Source organism: Scaptodrosophila lebanonensis, unplaced genomic scaffold, assembly GCF_003285725.1.
Source record: "Scaptodrosophila lebanonensis strain 11010-0011.00,11010-0021.00 unplaced genomic scaffold, SlebRS2 tig00000080-arrow-pilon, whole genome shotgun sequence".
Lineage (NCBI taxonomy): Eukaryota > Metazoa > Arthropoda > Insecta > Diptera > Drosophilidae > Scaptodrosophila > Scaptodrosophila lebanonensis.
In genome coordinates this window covers 1522546-1539687 of record NW_022060561.1, presented here as the reverse complement: position 1 = coordinate 1539687, position 17142 = coordinate 1522546, and the positions used below count along the sequence as shown (strand labels likewise).

General features: G+C 33.9%; 1 protein-coding gene across 2 annotated transcripts; it reads left to right on the top strand.

Moving 5' to 3' along the window:
- The first annotated feature begins 611 nt into the window (after positions 1–611).
- On the top strand, positions 612–17113 carry LOC115625839 (sodium/hydrogen exchanger 9B2). Of its 2 annotated transcripts, none has more exons than XM_030521042.1 (7): positions 612–807; positions 11392–11703; positions 12039–12147; positions 13186–13428; positions 15444–15616; positions 15680–16802; positions 16873–17113. In XM_030521042.1, exons 2-7 carry the CDS (start codon positions 11404–11406, stop codon positions 17028–17030), a joined length of 2106 nt encoding a protein of 701 aa, XP_030376902.1. In that variant the 5' UTR covers positions 612–807; positions 11392–11403; the 3' UTR covers positions 17031–17113. The 2 variants fall into 2 exon arrangements, with proteins under 2 accessions (XP_030376902.1, XP_030376901.1); XM_030521041.1 differs by lacking the exon at positions 612–807 and adding an exon at positions 10655–10751.
- The last annotated feature ends 29 nt before the right edge of the window (positions 17114–17142 follow it).

Here is a 17142-nt window from a genome sequence, read left to right as displayed (position 1 = left end):
CTGTTCAAATATTTGACTCTCTGACTTTCTGACAAGCAATACCATTTATACCAAGTTTATTAAGGGCTCATAAAAATAAAAATGATGAGCTGCGGCTGCGGCTGCGGCTGGAGCTGCTGTCTTTAGCGAATGGTTGTTGATTGTTGTGTTTACACTATTAAATGAAAATAAAAGCGAACAGAGCTGAGGTGCAGCCATTATTTAGCGATTATTTATGGCTCTTATGGGTCGGTCGCAGTCTCGCGTTTCTTATCAAATGCAGTGCCAGGCTAAGCCGTCCGCCAATTGTTCAGAGTTAAGCGATCGCCGCACACGCGACACCCGCCCGCCACGAATGATAATAATTCCAGAAACTGAATTCGACACTTCGGGAATGTTTTGGGCGCTCGGGCCCGGCACACTCGACGATCGTCGCAAATCGCGACGATTCAATTCGGTCCGATTCTTCTTTTAATTTCTTTCTAGTCTGGCGTGAGATTGTTAAGGTATGCATGTGTGTGTGTGTGTGTGTGTGTGTTATGTATGTTTGTGTGAGTGCATGTAATTGTGGCTATAAAACGACGAACGGCATTCGCAGCGTGCTTAGTCTGATTAAAAACGGGACAACGGGTTGTTGTGCGTATGTCTCGTCTCGTAAATCGCGGATCACAAGCTCTTTGTTGGGAATCGCGCCAATGTGAGAGTGAAAGTCTCAGAATAAGAAGCTTTACCTCACAATTGAAACATAATTAACTATACTCGTATATAATTAACCGGTAACTACAATTTCCTGCTTGGAGTGGGAGAGAGAGATCGATTCACACAAAAGTACGTTTCTGCGTTTTTTCTTTTTTTTTTTGTGGCACGCTCTGAATTAAAGTTCAAGCTGTTCACATTTAATTAAAATGCTTTATTTACATACGAGTACATACATACATACATTCTATACGTTTTCCGTACGTGCCTTTCAACCAATTAAATAATGCAAATTGCGCTTCATTTATGATAAACGCTTCAAAATTGTCATTTGCATAATATTCGAAATTAATGCAGAGTGAATGATTTTTTAATTGTAATTTTGTTTAACAACAAATTCTCCAAATACTTGCAAAACATTTTAATTAAAGTATACACACAGTTGCGAACAATTATAAAAAATGTTGAAAACTAAACAATTAATTGTTAGCTTACTGTCATTTAATTAGAGTTGGTGCAAGAGAATAATAAAAAATTATAGTCCGCTAAAATGCCAAATCTTTAAAAAAAATTATGATTTTTTTAAACAAATTCTTTCAATTTCCGCACATAATTTATAACATGTTTCTGCCTTTTCCTTGATGTAACCCTTCCTATATTTATATAGTTTTTGGCAGCATATCTTGGCAAACTAAAAAGGTTTAACTTTGGCCTTGTGATAAAAAAGACATGACATTTCTAAACAAATTCTTTCAATTTCTGCACATAATTTGTAACATGTTTCTGCCTTTTCTTTTATGTAAGCCTCTCTATATTAATGCTAGCTTTTGGCAGCATTTCTTGGCAAACTAAAAAGGTTCCATTTTTATTTTCAATATGGCGGAAAAAAACATGACTTCTCTAAACAAATTCTTTCAATTACTCGGCCTATTGTTAAAAATGTTGGGTTTCCACTCTAACCCGATTAATCTAATCTAGTTTTACGGCAATTTATTGCCTTTAATTTGATGAATGGTTAGCAAAACACTTCATAAAATGTTATAATTCTATACCATCAATATAATCTCAACACAGAAAGCAAGCGAATGGAAAGCTTTTATATTAAAACAGCTGCTAGTTAATGTCAGATTTTAGGCAATGGTAGCAATGTCGTAATTTTATTTAATTATCAAAAGAACTTGGGCTTTGAACGCCCGCGATGATGTAAGGATGGGCCAAGAAATATATACATATTCTTCATAGCATTATCTCTTATGAAGCCTATAACCAACCCAAAATAAAACTGTATTGGCGTATGGCAGTAATTTATCAGGCATCACAGGTTTGATTAGCGTTTAGCAAACCCGCATGTGACAAAGCTTACGAGTATTGCCGGATAATAGTAATTATGGGGAGACCCTATCACAACGATTGGGCGCAAGTCATTGCGTCATCGCTCCATAAAACCAGCGATGGTAAATAATTAAACAGAATCTAATCTGTGAATGTTTCGGGCAGAAAGCAACAGAAAGAAGATAAATCAAACAATAAAGAACATGGCTAAAGACAAGAGATTCTCCACAACGACAGACACAGAGAACCATATGACATATACAAGTATATGTTATACTATACTATATACATACAAACTCATATATACATATGTAGTTTGTACGGACTATCTGGGCTATAAACAACAGTTCGTTCATGGTTGATTGTTATTCAAGTGGTGAGTGTTTTTTATTGAAACACTTATAAGTGGAGTAATCAAGTGTACGCGATCCGATCAGTAGCCAATCGGCTTCGGAATCAATCACAATTTACAGTAATAACAACATCGGTTAGTTCAATACGCATTGCAATACAAGCCAATTAACTGGTTGTCGGGCATACGAGATAAGAAAACAGACTGGGGATTGCCATTAACCCACATTTTGTACCCAAGTTCTAAAATGGGAAATCATTTTAATTAACTTTCGTTATATTTTTGTGCACATCTATAAAAAGGAATTAAATGTGTACTTGTATGTTAACACTCTTAAGCATAAAGATAAGAAAACATTGTCATTAGCAATAGTTATATTATTTCATAATTATGAAGAGAAACAAATAACAAGCGGAAAATGTTTAAATTTAGAAGATTAATGTGTAGTGATGATTTGTTTTCAATTTTCTTAAAATGTCATTCCTCACAAGGTTTTAATATTTTGATTAATATCTAATTATAATTTTAATATCTGCATCCTCATTTTGACTCGACAAAAGTAATGTATGGAGTTATACAAATGAGCAGCTTATTTATATTTATATATTTCAAACCGGAACTGCAAGCTAAAGGAAATATTTTTTAATGTTAAACCAAAACTTCAATCGATATTACATTTTTCAACACAGAAATTAGAATTATAACAAATTACTTACATGGTGGAAACCTGATTGCATTTCTTTTAAGAGAAATATTTCTTTGATTGCTAATTATACTTACAGCTGTTAACCAAAAATTACAAAAAGTTTTGCAAACTAAAAAAAAACACTAGGATAAAAATTAAAAAAATTTAAATACATAAAAACAAAAAATGAATGAGAAAAAAATAAACCCTTCTTGCTTATCATATTCAATGAAATTATTATGGCAGCGTTGTAGGATGAAGATATCAATCATTAAAATCAATATATAGTATACTCGTATTTTACTTGCGAGCTTATCTGTTATGGGCTTTTGTGGGTTAAATATTTTGATAACTCACTTTAAGGGCTGTATAGATTTTTATGCTTAAATCTTCTGTCTTAGCACTCGGTATTTCTTATCGAATTAAGAGAATTTCTTATCGAGTTCAGAATGTATAGCTGCAATAAATTATTGAAAATATATGACTAGTGATAAAATATTGACAGGTTTCCTTGAAACACGCCGCGAAATGTGGCTCGATTGGGCAAAATAAACAATTTTCGCGCCTGAAAGCGATTTGTGGTTTTTAAAAAACTTTTACCTAAAATATGAATGAATGATGTTGAAGTTGTTGTCCAATTTGTGTTCTACACTGGCATGATTGAGCTTTATATGTTAAATTGAAGCGCTTTGACGTCATTCTGAAGTTGTTTGTAAACCATATATGGTGCAGTAGAGTAAAAACATGAAATCAATTGAATTAATAGAGTCATAAAGGCAAACTTATACATATAGGAATTGCAGTAAAAAAAGGGAGGAATCGTCATTGAGTTTAAATGCCCGAAGTTCGTTGCCCTTTTAACAAAGTGTAATGTTTTTTGTGCCGGGATCACTGATCTAACCCAACATTGAGTTTTGAAAACAATGTGTATGCTTACAACGAAAATAAAAGAAATTCTCAATTAAAGAATAAAGAAGCGAAGAAGGAGTTGAGTTAAATGGATAGAAAGTTTTTCTCAAGGAAATTTTAGTTTAGGTTTTAAATGTGATTATCTTGAGAGCATATTTTTATTAAGTTTAGTAAAGGAAATGGAAAAAATGCAATAACCAAAGCAGCCCATTTTCTATTTCTTAAGGTACTCTTTAGCACCACTTAATAATTAGAAGGGTTAAAAGATATATAAAAACGTCGGAATGTGTCTGATATATATATATATATATATATATATATATATATATATATATATATATATATATATATATATATATATATATATATATATATATATATATATATATATATATATATATATCTTATTTATTAAACTTATTATTATTTTATATAGGAACCATTTCTTCACAAATCTTTCTTTTTGAAATACCATTATTGTTAATATTACAGCGCAGTGGAATTTTGAAACTTAAAAGTTGTTTATGCCTCGCCTTATGCTGAAGCTTCCTTAAGATCCGAGCAATATACATATCTTATAGCTATTATATAGTAGCTATGAACTGGAGTCGGGCTGGCGAGACTTTAGCATTATATGTATTTATTGGGTGTCGTATTTGTGCCCGATTATCGTTCCAAATTGAAAATTTTCCAAATCGACATCATTTGTTCAACTGATCCGGTTTTTCTGAACCATAATTAAAATATTTTTGTCATATTTCAAATTAGACTGGGCTGGATTTTATTTGCATAATCATTAAATAGGTTGGTATAACAATTTGAGCACAAATTAATGTTTCATTGCCGCTTTTTTTTAAGTCTATAAATATTGGAGCCTCAGTAAATGCCAGTGGATTTGTATATTTCATTCACGCTTCGATTGAGTTACTAAATAATGAGGTATTCATTGCACATGTCTGTGCACATGAGAAATGCAAATTATCTGTCAACGCTCGCTGTAATTGGTCGAACACGTTCGGTACTTTGTTAATTTTCATTTTCGATTAACGCCTTTATCGAAGTAAAGTCAACATATATACGAGTATATATAGTATAAGTATATATAATTTCCGTAGCCAATATTTATGCTACAACTCTCACAACAGCCACAAAATGAGGCTGACTATCAAAGTCGTTGGACTTTCGCAGAAGCATAAAACTGGGGGGTTCGCTTCAATGTCAACATGATTTTAGGCCACAAGCCTTTTAATAATACTTATATAAATACACAATATATACTCGTACATGTATTTGAACAGATCTAGGCGCTTGCCAGGCAACTAGTTGTTAACGACCCGACAGTCTGGATACAGAACCAAGTCTAAATTAAAGCGTGTCTGGCTACATATTGGTTTGTTTACCGACTGACAAAAAATGTGATCGGCCAGTGAATACTTGGTACCCTCTACTCATCATACTACTAGTATGCAATTCATTATTTAAATGAAAAATTATACATTTTTTAGTTGTCATGCAGTTCCAATTCAAGAACAATAATAAAAAAAAATATATAAAAACAAATAAATAAATAATTGGAGTTGTTATCTGTTCAGAAACTCTCTCTACTCTTTGTTTTTTGTTTTCATGGTTAGACATATATTTTAATCCTTTGAATAAATCGAACATATTGAACATATTTAAATTTTAAACAAGAAAGTTGAACAAAATTTAAGTATGAGTTTTAACATATATATTTCTTAGCTTATCATGAAACCTTCTTTTCAGTTTGTTTTCTATGACAGCCTAATGCGTTTTGCACTAATTATTAGTTGTTCCAACAACTAGCATTATTTAGAAATGCACAGAAAACATTGATTTCAATTGATACCCCATTTTGTAAATACATTTTGCAAAAAGATCGTCTTCCATATAAAATTATGATTTTGTGAATTTAGTTTTAGTTTTGATAAATTGCATGATAAATTTTGTTACTTTTATTTATTTAAAATGTTTTAATGGAAATATATTTTGCAAAAAGATTGTCTATGGAAAACGATAAAATTATGATTTTGTGAATTTAGTTTTTGTTTTGATAAATGGAATGATACATTTTTGTAATGCACATTTATTTAAAATGTTGTAATGGAAACAAAAATGTTAAGAAGACATTATTGTCTCTGCGCAGAAACTAAAAGGAAACCCAAATCACCGTCTAATTGTTGTCAATCCTTATCTTAGATTATTCAAGAGTAAAGCACAAAATATGAAGTTATTAAAAATGATTAAATAGAGATAACTATGAAGTACATATGTAGTTTTGAAAACACTTTGGTTACACAAGCTGCCACAGAAGGGACATACTCCCCTTTCACACATATGGAGAGGGTATGTGACTGTCTACTCGCACCATACATGACACTTGCCATCACGTGCTCGCAGGCGCGAGAAACGCGAACAAAGCTGATTAATTAGCATTCGTCAGTGTTATGTGTTTCCCTTTTATTTGTATTCACATGAAAAACGAAAAAAAAAAAAAAAACAGATTGCTTACAGCAAGGGCATTTTATTATTCACTCATTACACTACTTATTGTTTCCTCTTTGCTTTACAACAAATTAATCATTTGAATTAGTGTGTAAAGTAAAGCAAACTCATTTTTAAATTACGATGTATTTTAGTGACAATTGATTTCCAATTGTGTTGGGTTTTAGTGAAAATTAGCTCTTTTCTTCGGAAAAATTGAATGAACATAAGGCGAATTCTGTTTGTAAAGTTTAACAAAAAAGCAGAAATTTAAACTTAAACAAAGCTGCTGAAACAATAAATCAACCAAAACAAAAACCAATTTTTAGTAGACTTTAAAAAAATGAAACAAAACTTAAAAAACATAGCAAACATATACAGCTAGGTTGTATTATCGGCAGCCCTTGGAATATTGTTGAAAATGTATTTAAATAGTTGTAAGACATGGAAGATAATGAAATGCAGCTTGTATCGGTTAGTTTTTCAACAATTTGTTCCTCATATATAAAATGGAAATAAATAAGCCTGCTGCTTCGATACAAATCAATTTCCTAACTAATATCTCAAGTTGACAACAATATAATTAATATAGTTTCCTTTACATGCGAAATTATCAACTTAATATTTATAATATATAGATTATTAATTTCAAAAGGAAAATTGAAATGAAATTGTGAGTCATGCATTAATTTATAAGAATATTTGTTGGCGCACTAGCATGTAATAAATAAATAAAAATAATAACAATAAATATTTGCATCCAGAAAGAAATTATAGTAATTATTTTGCTTCAATTTCACACTTTTCTTAATAAATAAATAAATAAACTTATAACCATGCTATTATTATACAAAACTGAATTGTTTTTGTCGACATTAAATTATTATTTCAACTTTTAAAACAAATTTGATATTCTTTATGCTGTGATCTATAAAAATATGTCAATATTTTAAATAATTTCCAAATTGTAAATTAGAACTTAATACAAGCTGTAACTATTTTAATAAATAATTTTGTATTGTTTAAAGGAAGTTTCGATAACTACTGATTATCGCCAAAGTGTTATTTTTTTAACATCTTAATTCTTCTTAAACGACTAAAAATAATTCATCAAATCTTACTCTAATTTATTTTACAATTTATTATTTCATTGTTATTTTTTTTAAGTGCTCTTTAACAGAAATTAATTTGGAAGTCTTTTCAGAAATGCTGACTTAAAAGGTCATAAATTTTCGTGTTTTGTTTTGTGCTGAAAATCTCTTGAAAATGGCAATTATTTGCTTGATTTATAATTAAGCGTAATTTGCACAATTTACAAATTTGGTTTGGCGCGGGGGTCAGGCTTTTGGAGCTAATTTCCCTATAAATTTGCATTTGGTTTTTGTTTTCAGGCCGTCCATAAATCGCGGCACCACTTGCTTGACCTTGTTGGAGGTTGCACACACACACACATACATACATATATACATACTTATAAGCGCCTCACATTGGCAGCGAAACGAAAAATGACTTTACGTGACAAGCCTGCAGATCGAGTTGAGTTGAGAATGAAAATGTTTAGCATGTTGGTGTTGGGGCATAAACAAATTTCAAAAAGCTGCACCGTTTTCTTTGGGTCAACTGTGACTGCCACTGGCTCTACTGGTGTTGCCTCTACTGGTGCTCCTTCTACTGCTACTGGTGGCCCAGCTGCTGACCAAGGCACTTAGGCTTGGACACATCCGTTACAAAACAATTTTGGGCTTTTTTCTATTCTTCGTTTTGTTTTGGTTTGGTTTGGTTTTATGCCTCGTTTCACAATTCAATGGCCTGTGCGTTCACTTTTGAGCAATGGCCAAGGGGAAATAAGTGCTAAAGTCTGCATTATGCTGCGCTTGTGCATTCAAATATTAACATTTTTCATTTTGGGGGCTGCTACTAAATGTGAGGTTTATTCAAAGTCGTCCGAAGGCGACGATTTATGGCACTTGAAAGACATGCAAATAATCCGAGAAAAACTTAACTGAATAAAAGTACAGCACAAGCAACTTTGCAAGGCATTGCGAAAAGATGTCACCCTGCTATGGTTCCATAAATGTATGTACTAATATGCTGAAGACTAAGACAAATATAATATCTCAGAGAAAGAGATTAAATGGACCTAAAAGTGAGCGTTGAAGCGAAATGACTTTCCGAATGTTAACAATAATTATTTGAAAGAATCCTTTTAAAAACATTTTCTTTTTTTTTTTCTGAGAAGGACAAGTTTTCTTCTGTATGTACAATTTTTAAGACTAATACAAATATAATACTACAGAGAAAGACTCTAAATGGTTCAAAGCATGAACTAAAAAAAGCTAAATAAAGTCCCCAATGGAAAAAAAGTTTAGAAACCATTTATTTATATTATTTATATTTATTTATATTTTTATTATTATTATTTTTATTTTTTGTTTGTTTTTTTTTTTGCTGGTTAAGGACAAGTTCTCTTTTGGGGCCACAATATAGATTTTTATGGGAACTGTTTGTATATTTTTTGTTTTTGTTTGTTTGTTTTTTCAAACTCAACTAAAAATGTATCTATAGCTTTCGCGATTAAGGTTGCACTTGAATGATGCTGATCTGAATATTTTAAAATTTAAATTAAATAAATAAAAGAGCCGTTTATTTGGTCAAGAGTTTGAAAACCATTGCGTAGATTTAAAGCCTGGGCAGAATGTTTATAAATAAATGACATTAGTGATTTACAAATTAATAATTACAAAATAAATTACAAAATAAATTAAAAAAAAAAAATCCTTTCGAAACAACTTCAACAACAATTGATAACAGTGTGAACTTAAGGATCTTTTCATTGTTTAAACGGTCTTAATGTTAAGTTGAAATTACTAAGGTCAGCATTTATTAAAAAAAAAAAAACAAGGAAATTTTAAATTACTGGCCGAAAGAAAATAATGCAAGAAAACTCACATTACACAGACAAGCACAGAGCTTTTTTATTTAAAAATAGACTTAGAATATTTAGAGCAATTCTTAATGCCAAATTCGACTTTATTTCATTTATTTGTTTCAAATATTTTACCTAGAAGCTAGTAACCTATTTAAGCTTCACTAACCACTTTCAATTTATTTCATATGAAAAGGGGAACAGGCCTGTTTATTACATTTAAACTAAATCTCCCACTCCCAGTTAACAGTGTCAGCTCTAATTGATCTTTGAAGTAATTGTAAATGCAATCAGGCCTCTTAAAATGTTAATCCATCACTATAATTGAGTGTGAGCGGCAATTGTTTGCAATCATCATCATTACCAGACACTATTTAAGCACGACTTAGAACAAAATTACTGTGATGAGCTCGTACTCGACCGATGTCAGATTAAATAACACATATAGTGCGAGCAAGAGTAGACAAAAAATAAATGAAATCAACAGCCTGACAACCGGGACTGGAACCACCTATGTTTGATTTAAGGTAACGAACCGCATGACTTGATATCACATTTACTGCTAAACAGACAAACAAAAGCTTACAAACTGAATTAAATAACAAACAACTTTTTCTGTTAGCAGCAAAAAGTGATGACACGAATAATTTGGTGTCATTATTAAAAGTATTGTTTCTTTTTTTTTTTTGTTTTTTTGTAGCCATGAGACGCCGTTAAAATGTGTAAAATAATTAGAAAAAAGCCGTAGCATCGAATCACGTGAATTTGTTTAGATCATATGCGTCATAATTAGATGATACACAATAGAGATCATCAAAGTGTTGGCCGACACAAGAGCACAGCTGTTGGTGACGGCTTGTGCCAATAGCCGAATAGGAATAGAGCTATATGTGTACTCGTACTCGTATATACCTTCGTATAGCCAGTTCTTAGCCTTATCGCAGTATGCAAATGGGCTGGGCTGGGCCATGTGCTCCCATTGTTGTTGTCGTCGTCTGCCTGAATGTTATAATTGAAGCTAATTATTGTTAATTTTTAATAAATTTTTTATTACGGCTGTTACGTTTTTTTTTTTTTCCTTTCATTCAATTTACATTTTTTACCTTTTTTTCTGTGCAGCAATAATTCAATAAATATTTGCGTTATTCTTTAACATTTTCACAAGTTCACAAAATTCCACACACACATATATACATATATATACATGTCTATATAGTAGCTTCATATATCATGTGGCGGCAGAATCGGTAGTCGCAACAGGTAATGAATTTATTTCAACGCTAAACGCTGAACGAGATAGTAGTAAAAATTGTACGTTAACGCTTAGTGGCTTTAATCAATCGATTCGCGTCGGTTGAACGATGTTCAAAGTAAGCGATCGTGCAGATATCATATAGCGAATAAAACCAGTGCGAATTAAATAAATAATAAATACGACTAATCTGATTGCAGTAGAGTGTTGAATGGAAATGTGTTTTTGAATAATAATTCACTTCTTCAACTAGCTACTAAATATTAATGTTTAACTAAAGTAGCATTTACGTCTATATTGAAGAAATAATATTAAGCTGTTATGAGTAGTGCTTTCGAAAAAATATATCAAAATGAATGAAATGTGATAAAGGCAGAAAATTCAACCCACTCTTAAGGATAAAAAAGCTCTTGATTCCTGCTTAGGTTCCGCCTGGTTAAGCAATAAAAAGGAGTTAGCTTGAATTTAATGGAATGAAATCTGATAAAGGCAGAAAATTCAACCCGCTCTTAAGGAAATATAAGCATTTGATTTCTGCTTAGATTTCGCCTACTTAAGCAATAATAATTAATAATTATTATAGTAATAATTATGCAATAATAATTGGTAATAATTATATTTATCAGCATTTTCCAAAGCGAGCAAGAGAGAAAATTCATGATAATAGCGCTCAAGAAAAGTCAACCAATATTAAAATTCCTCCCCTTTTAATTCCCAAGCCTTTGTTTATTAAAGTTTTCTATCTTAATCGGTTTTAGAATCAAATAACAATGACGGCCAATGCTGATTTGAATACCAGTGCATCTAATGAGGATAATGCACAGACAACAACAACAACGACGACGTCAACAACAACAACACCAACAACAGCGATTACAATTCCAGTGCCCACAGTGCCCAGCGATGTTAATATATCGCCAATGCCAAATGGGAATCACAAGAGCACAATTGTGATTGATAGTCAGCCAAAGCGACGCGTCAGCATTATCTCCGATCCGCCAGTGATCGGCGTCAATGGCGCCTACGACAATCCCGGCTACGAGCAAAATCCTAAACGCAAAATATCACAGGTACGAGCAATGAAAAGAAAAAGCAATCCGTAATGGTTATAGTCAACAAATTGCTGCCCGTAAATTTTGGATTTATATGAGCGTTGATTGTAAATTTCAATTTCAATTTCAAATACACAAGTCTATATTGCCTGTCGGCAATATTCTGATAACTCCTTTATGAAAACGAAAATGCAATAAAAATAATAATAAACATGAGCTTGCAACACAAGCGAGAAATTGCCAGCCATTATTGCTATTATGCCCTAAATATTTGTTGATTGCTGATTTGTTCAGCGTTCACCTGATACAAATAATATTAATAACTATAATGAATTGCTTTTTCACACACACAGACCTCAACACATTCGCACACCGACATAGGACCGGCGCGAAGGAAGAGCATATTGAAGGATCCTGTTATCCATGACAATGAAAGCGATCGTGCGTCTACAAACAGCTATGGTGAGTAAACGGTTACCTATTAACTATTAACAGGGTATACATGGATATAATTCATATCCATATTTGGGGTTTTGATACCCACATCCATAGCTTGAAGATGTAGAACTCGTTTAATTTTCATTTAACGCGTTTCATTTGAAGCTGCATCGAGTGGCGAGCAATTTCCTACTTTACAAACTGAATTTTGCTGAATTCCATATGCTAGAGTATCTGTTATATTATTTATTATATTATTTTTTTTGTTATACTTTAAAAACATAATTTGAAAATGTTTTATAGTCGTTCAGTTATGCTTGTATGTATATTCTTTAATCCCAATTGAAATTTTCCATATGACGAAGCATTATTATGTCCGTCTGTCTGTTCCTTTCTATATAAGAGCCCAATAAAGATAGAGCAAGCGCACTTGTCCTAAGCAGGAATGTCAAGTATTTCATTAATCAAGTTTGTTTTGAATAGCTTATAAATCGCTTTGCACTTAAAAGTAATGCCCATAAAATGAAGTTGCTTTTGGAAAGCCAGACGAGTCATGCTTTTGATAACTACAGGAAACGTATTTCCTCTATACACCTGATCAGGTATCGCTAAATAACGAACTGATGCGCACTCCGAGTATATGGGGAATGTGTAACACATAAATTTGATTAATTTGGTAGCAGTTAGTCGCATTATCTCTGACTTGAAGCGAGCGCTGGCTGATTTCAAAGGTCTACCGAAGTCAATGAATATTTGTTGGCAAATACAAGGGTCTCTGTTTGAGCATTCGTGCCACTATTTCCAATTCAATTTGCCAGCCCGCGGTTAACATTATCAATTAGCAGCAAAATGGAAATGTGTGTGTGTATGTCTGCGTGTGTATTTTTTAATTTCATTTCGCTGGAGCTGTTATTTTTTTTCTCATTCTTGTATTTGTATTTGACGCACCTGTACTCGTATGCATGTTATTCCGTTGCCCATATTTATCACCCCAATTAGAGTTGAATGCTAAATGACGAGTTAATTTGTTTCCCCGGGAATCGCAATTGTTTACAATTTCAGACTACAGGCAGAATGCGCTGGACGTGCTCAATGCCAAGTACAATAGTCAACAACAATCGCAGGGCGGCAGCGGCGGCGGCAACAACTATGTGGAGGAGTCATGGATCTACACATTCTGTTTAAAGTGTCGCGGGGAGGAGCCTTCATCGTCGTGGGAGCCACCATTTTGGCAAAAATGCTTTCCATATCCCCTCTGTCCCACGTTCCGCACATTCTCACGTCTGGTAGTTCTCATATTGATTGGTGAGTGTGCAATACGTTCTAGTATACTAGAATAATACAAATGAAGAACTTTATTGAATCAAGCTTTAAAGCAAGCTTTAAATTCAGGTATAAAACTAATTAAAACTCTATAAGAGAGGTGTTGCAAAAATCCGAAACGCCATTCTAATTTTTAGTGAAGAAGAGAGATTATTAGAATGAAAATCATTTTCCTATTAAGAATGCCACAATCTAATTTTAAGTGAAGAAAGGAGATTTGTTAGATTAAAAACAATTTTCCTAATGAGAATGCCACTAATTCCTTAAAAAATACAGGACTCTATAAAAGAGGTGTTGCAAAAATCCGAAACGCCATTCTAATTTTTAGTGAAGAAGAGAGATTATTAGAATGAAAATCATTTTCCTATTAAGAATGCCACAATCTAATTTTAAGTGAAGAAAGGAGATTTGTTAGATTAAAAACAATTTTCCTAATGAGAATGCCACTAATTCCTTAAAAAATACAGGACTCTATAAAAGAGGTGTTGCAAAAATCCGAAACGCCATTCTAATTTTTAGTGAAGAAGAGAGATTATTAGAATGAAAATCATTTTCCTATTAAGAATGCCACAATCTAATTTTAAGTGAAGAAAGGAGATTTGTTAGAATAAAAACAATTTTCCTAATCAGAATGCCACTAATTCCTTAAAAAATACAGGACTCTATAAGAGAGGTGTTGCAAAAATCCGAAACGCCATTCTAATTTTTAGTGAAGAAGAGAGATTATTAGAATGAAAATCATTTTCCTATTAAGAATGCCACAAATTCCTTAAAAAAAAAACATTTGCAATTATTCTATTAATATTGATTGTATCTAAGAATGAAAATAGAGTATGTAGGAGTGTTAAAGAAACCTCCTTCGACCTATTCCCATCTATAGAAAACACGTTCCTGCTCGTTTTTATATCAAGCTATCAAGAATTATTGCCAAGGATCATTTAAATAAAACATATAATGAAGTATGTACATCTATACATAATCCTAGCCATCAGAACTGGTCCTAAAATAATATTATAAATATTTCAAGAATTATCAACCAATAATTGTTGAAGAATCATTTTAAAAAAGTAGTAGAATGAAGTCCCAAAATTATTTTTCCAAAATTTCAAGAACTATCAAATATTATTGCCAAAAAGGATTAAAAATAAAAGAGAAGTATCTCTATATATAATCCTAGCCATCAAAACTGGTCGTAAGATTATTTTTATAATTTATTAATAATTTCTAATTAGAAATTGCACATCCATGGATGTTGTTAGTTGGCAGAGCAGTGTTTCTTACGAAGGAGAGTAATGCTTTTATGTGGATTTTTAATTTATTAATCATTTGTAGAGTTGTCATATAAAATGGTTAAGTTTTATATTATTTTGATTTATATGTGAAGGCTCTTTGCTAACTGATTCCGAATCGGGACTACAAAGACCCATCAATTTTTAGAAACCAATTGAAGGCTTAATCTCAAGATCGATTTGCAGAATTACCTTTAAATTCGAAAAGTTATTAAGTATATTGAATAATTTCTATCTCTGTTGCGAACTTTTTAAATTAACTAATTTGTCATGTAATGGTTAAGTTGAGTATTATTTTCTTCAAATATTACGATCACAATAGAATAACTTTTCTGTTTTTTCTGATTTCTATTTGATGGCCCTTCATGTGCTCATTGAAACTGAATCCGGAACACAAATAATATCTTCCAAAACTTTGCGCCATAATTTCTACAGAATTTCCTAAAGAACTACTGATAAAATCGAGATGTTTTTTTTTTTTTTTTTTTTTTTTGAGTAATTTGTAACTCTGTTGCTGACCTTTTTAAGTCAAAAAAAAAAACCCCCCCTTCAATAATTTAACTATAAATCTGCCTCTGAAAATGGTGCAGCGTTTATTGAAGCGGTTGGAAAACATTTTGCCAGCGCGTGAAACCTTAAGAATCTTTTCGCTTGTGGTGGCATCCTACCAAGAGTTTCTACCATGCTCATACGATGATCTGCTTGCAGGGGTTCTGATCTGGGTCACTGCCTATGTCATCATTGGGAAGTCGGCTGCCCCTGGAGGGCAGCTCTTTGGCTTGGTCGTACTGACAGTGGCTGCGAATTTTGGCGGCTATTTGGTATCGTTGGCGACGCTGCCGCGTTTGCTGGGCATGCTGCTCACAGGCATACTCTTTCAGGTGAGTTAGAGAGCTTATTTTATTTTTAATTTGTCCCCAATACTATATTGAATTCCATTATAGAACCTGGGCTGGGTTGATCTGGATGGAGAATTTTCGACGGTTACAGCGCATTTGCGGAAATTCGCTCTAACCATCATCTTGACTCGAGCTGGCCTCGAAATGGAACCCGCTGCCTTTAAGAAGGTATACAAAACTATACTTAAGCTGGGCCTGGTGCCCTGGTTGATAGAGGGACTGGCTATGGCAGTTTTGTCACACTTTCTGCTCGACTTGCCCTGGATGTGGGGCTTACTGCTGGGCGCTATTATTGCCGCTGTCTCTCCGGCCGTCGTGGTGCCCTGTCTGTTTCGGTTGCGAACCAAGGGCTATGGCGTCGCCAAAGGCATTCCCACGCTGGTTGTGGCCGTTGCCGGTGTCGATGATTCGGTATCAGTGGCCTTGTTCGGCATCATCAGCACTGTTATGTTCTCGGACAAGGGTCTGGGCTATCAGATTGCACAGGCACCGGTCTGCATTATTGGCGGATTGGGCTTCGGTGTGCTCTGGGGCTGTATGGCCCGCATATTCCCGGAAAAGGGCGATGCCTATGTGGTGCCATTGCGAACGCTGCTGCTCTTCACCGGCAACTTGATGGCCATCTATGGTAGCGAGACACTGGGCTTTGAAGGCGCCGGTCCGTTGGCCGTCGTCTTCTCCTCGTTCGTTTCAAATCTATTCTGGTGCAAAGATGGCTGGGATGTGGAAGATAATCCCGTTTCGACGGGCTTCGAAATATTCTGGATGATATTCGAGCCCATTCTGTTTGGACTGACGGGCGCCACGGTGAAAATTAATGAGCTGGACTCACACACGGTTTCCCTTGGAGCCGCCTGCATTTATGCAAGCGCATTGCTTCGCATCTTCACCACAGTGGGCATCGCCTTTGGTGATCATCTCAACTTGAAGGAGAAGTTCTTTGTCTCCTTGTCGTGGATGGCCAAGGCTACGGTGCAAGCTGCTCTGGGGCCCGTGGCTCTGAAGCACATGGGAGCTAATTCAACGGATGAGGAGCGCAGTTGGGCCACCACCGTGCAAACGATTTGTGTGCTCAGTATAGTTCTGACCGCGCCACTCGGCGCCATCCTCATCTCCATAACCGGTCCGAAGTTGCTGACAAAGACAAAGCAGCCGCAGATTCTTGAAGGTAAGTGCTTTTTCATTTTTCTGAAAAACTATTCGCACTATAATCTGTGGCTCTCTTTATTATACAACAGGTTGGCGTCGCAGTCATCGTCCGTCCATACGCGACATTAGTATCATCGATGAGGAGGAGGAGCGCGAGGATCCCGAGTTGCCAGCTGACAAGGAAACTCAGGATAATACTCAGAGCAATGCGCATATACCGAACATTTCCTATACCTATAACAAGTAATCGACTAAAAACACGAGTCGTGCAGCATTTTCGCTGTTGTTGATTTAAATTCGAAATAAATTAGTCAATTTTTAATATTCGAAGCCTTCTTAGCCTGTGAACCGAAGCAGCG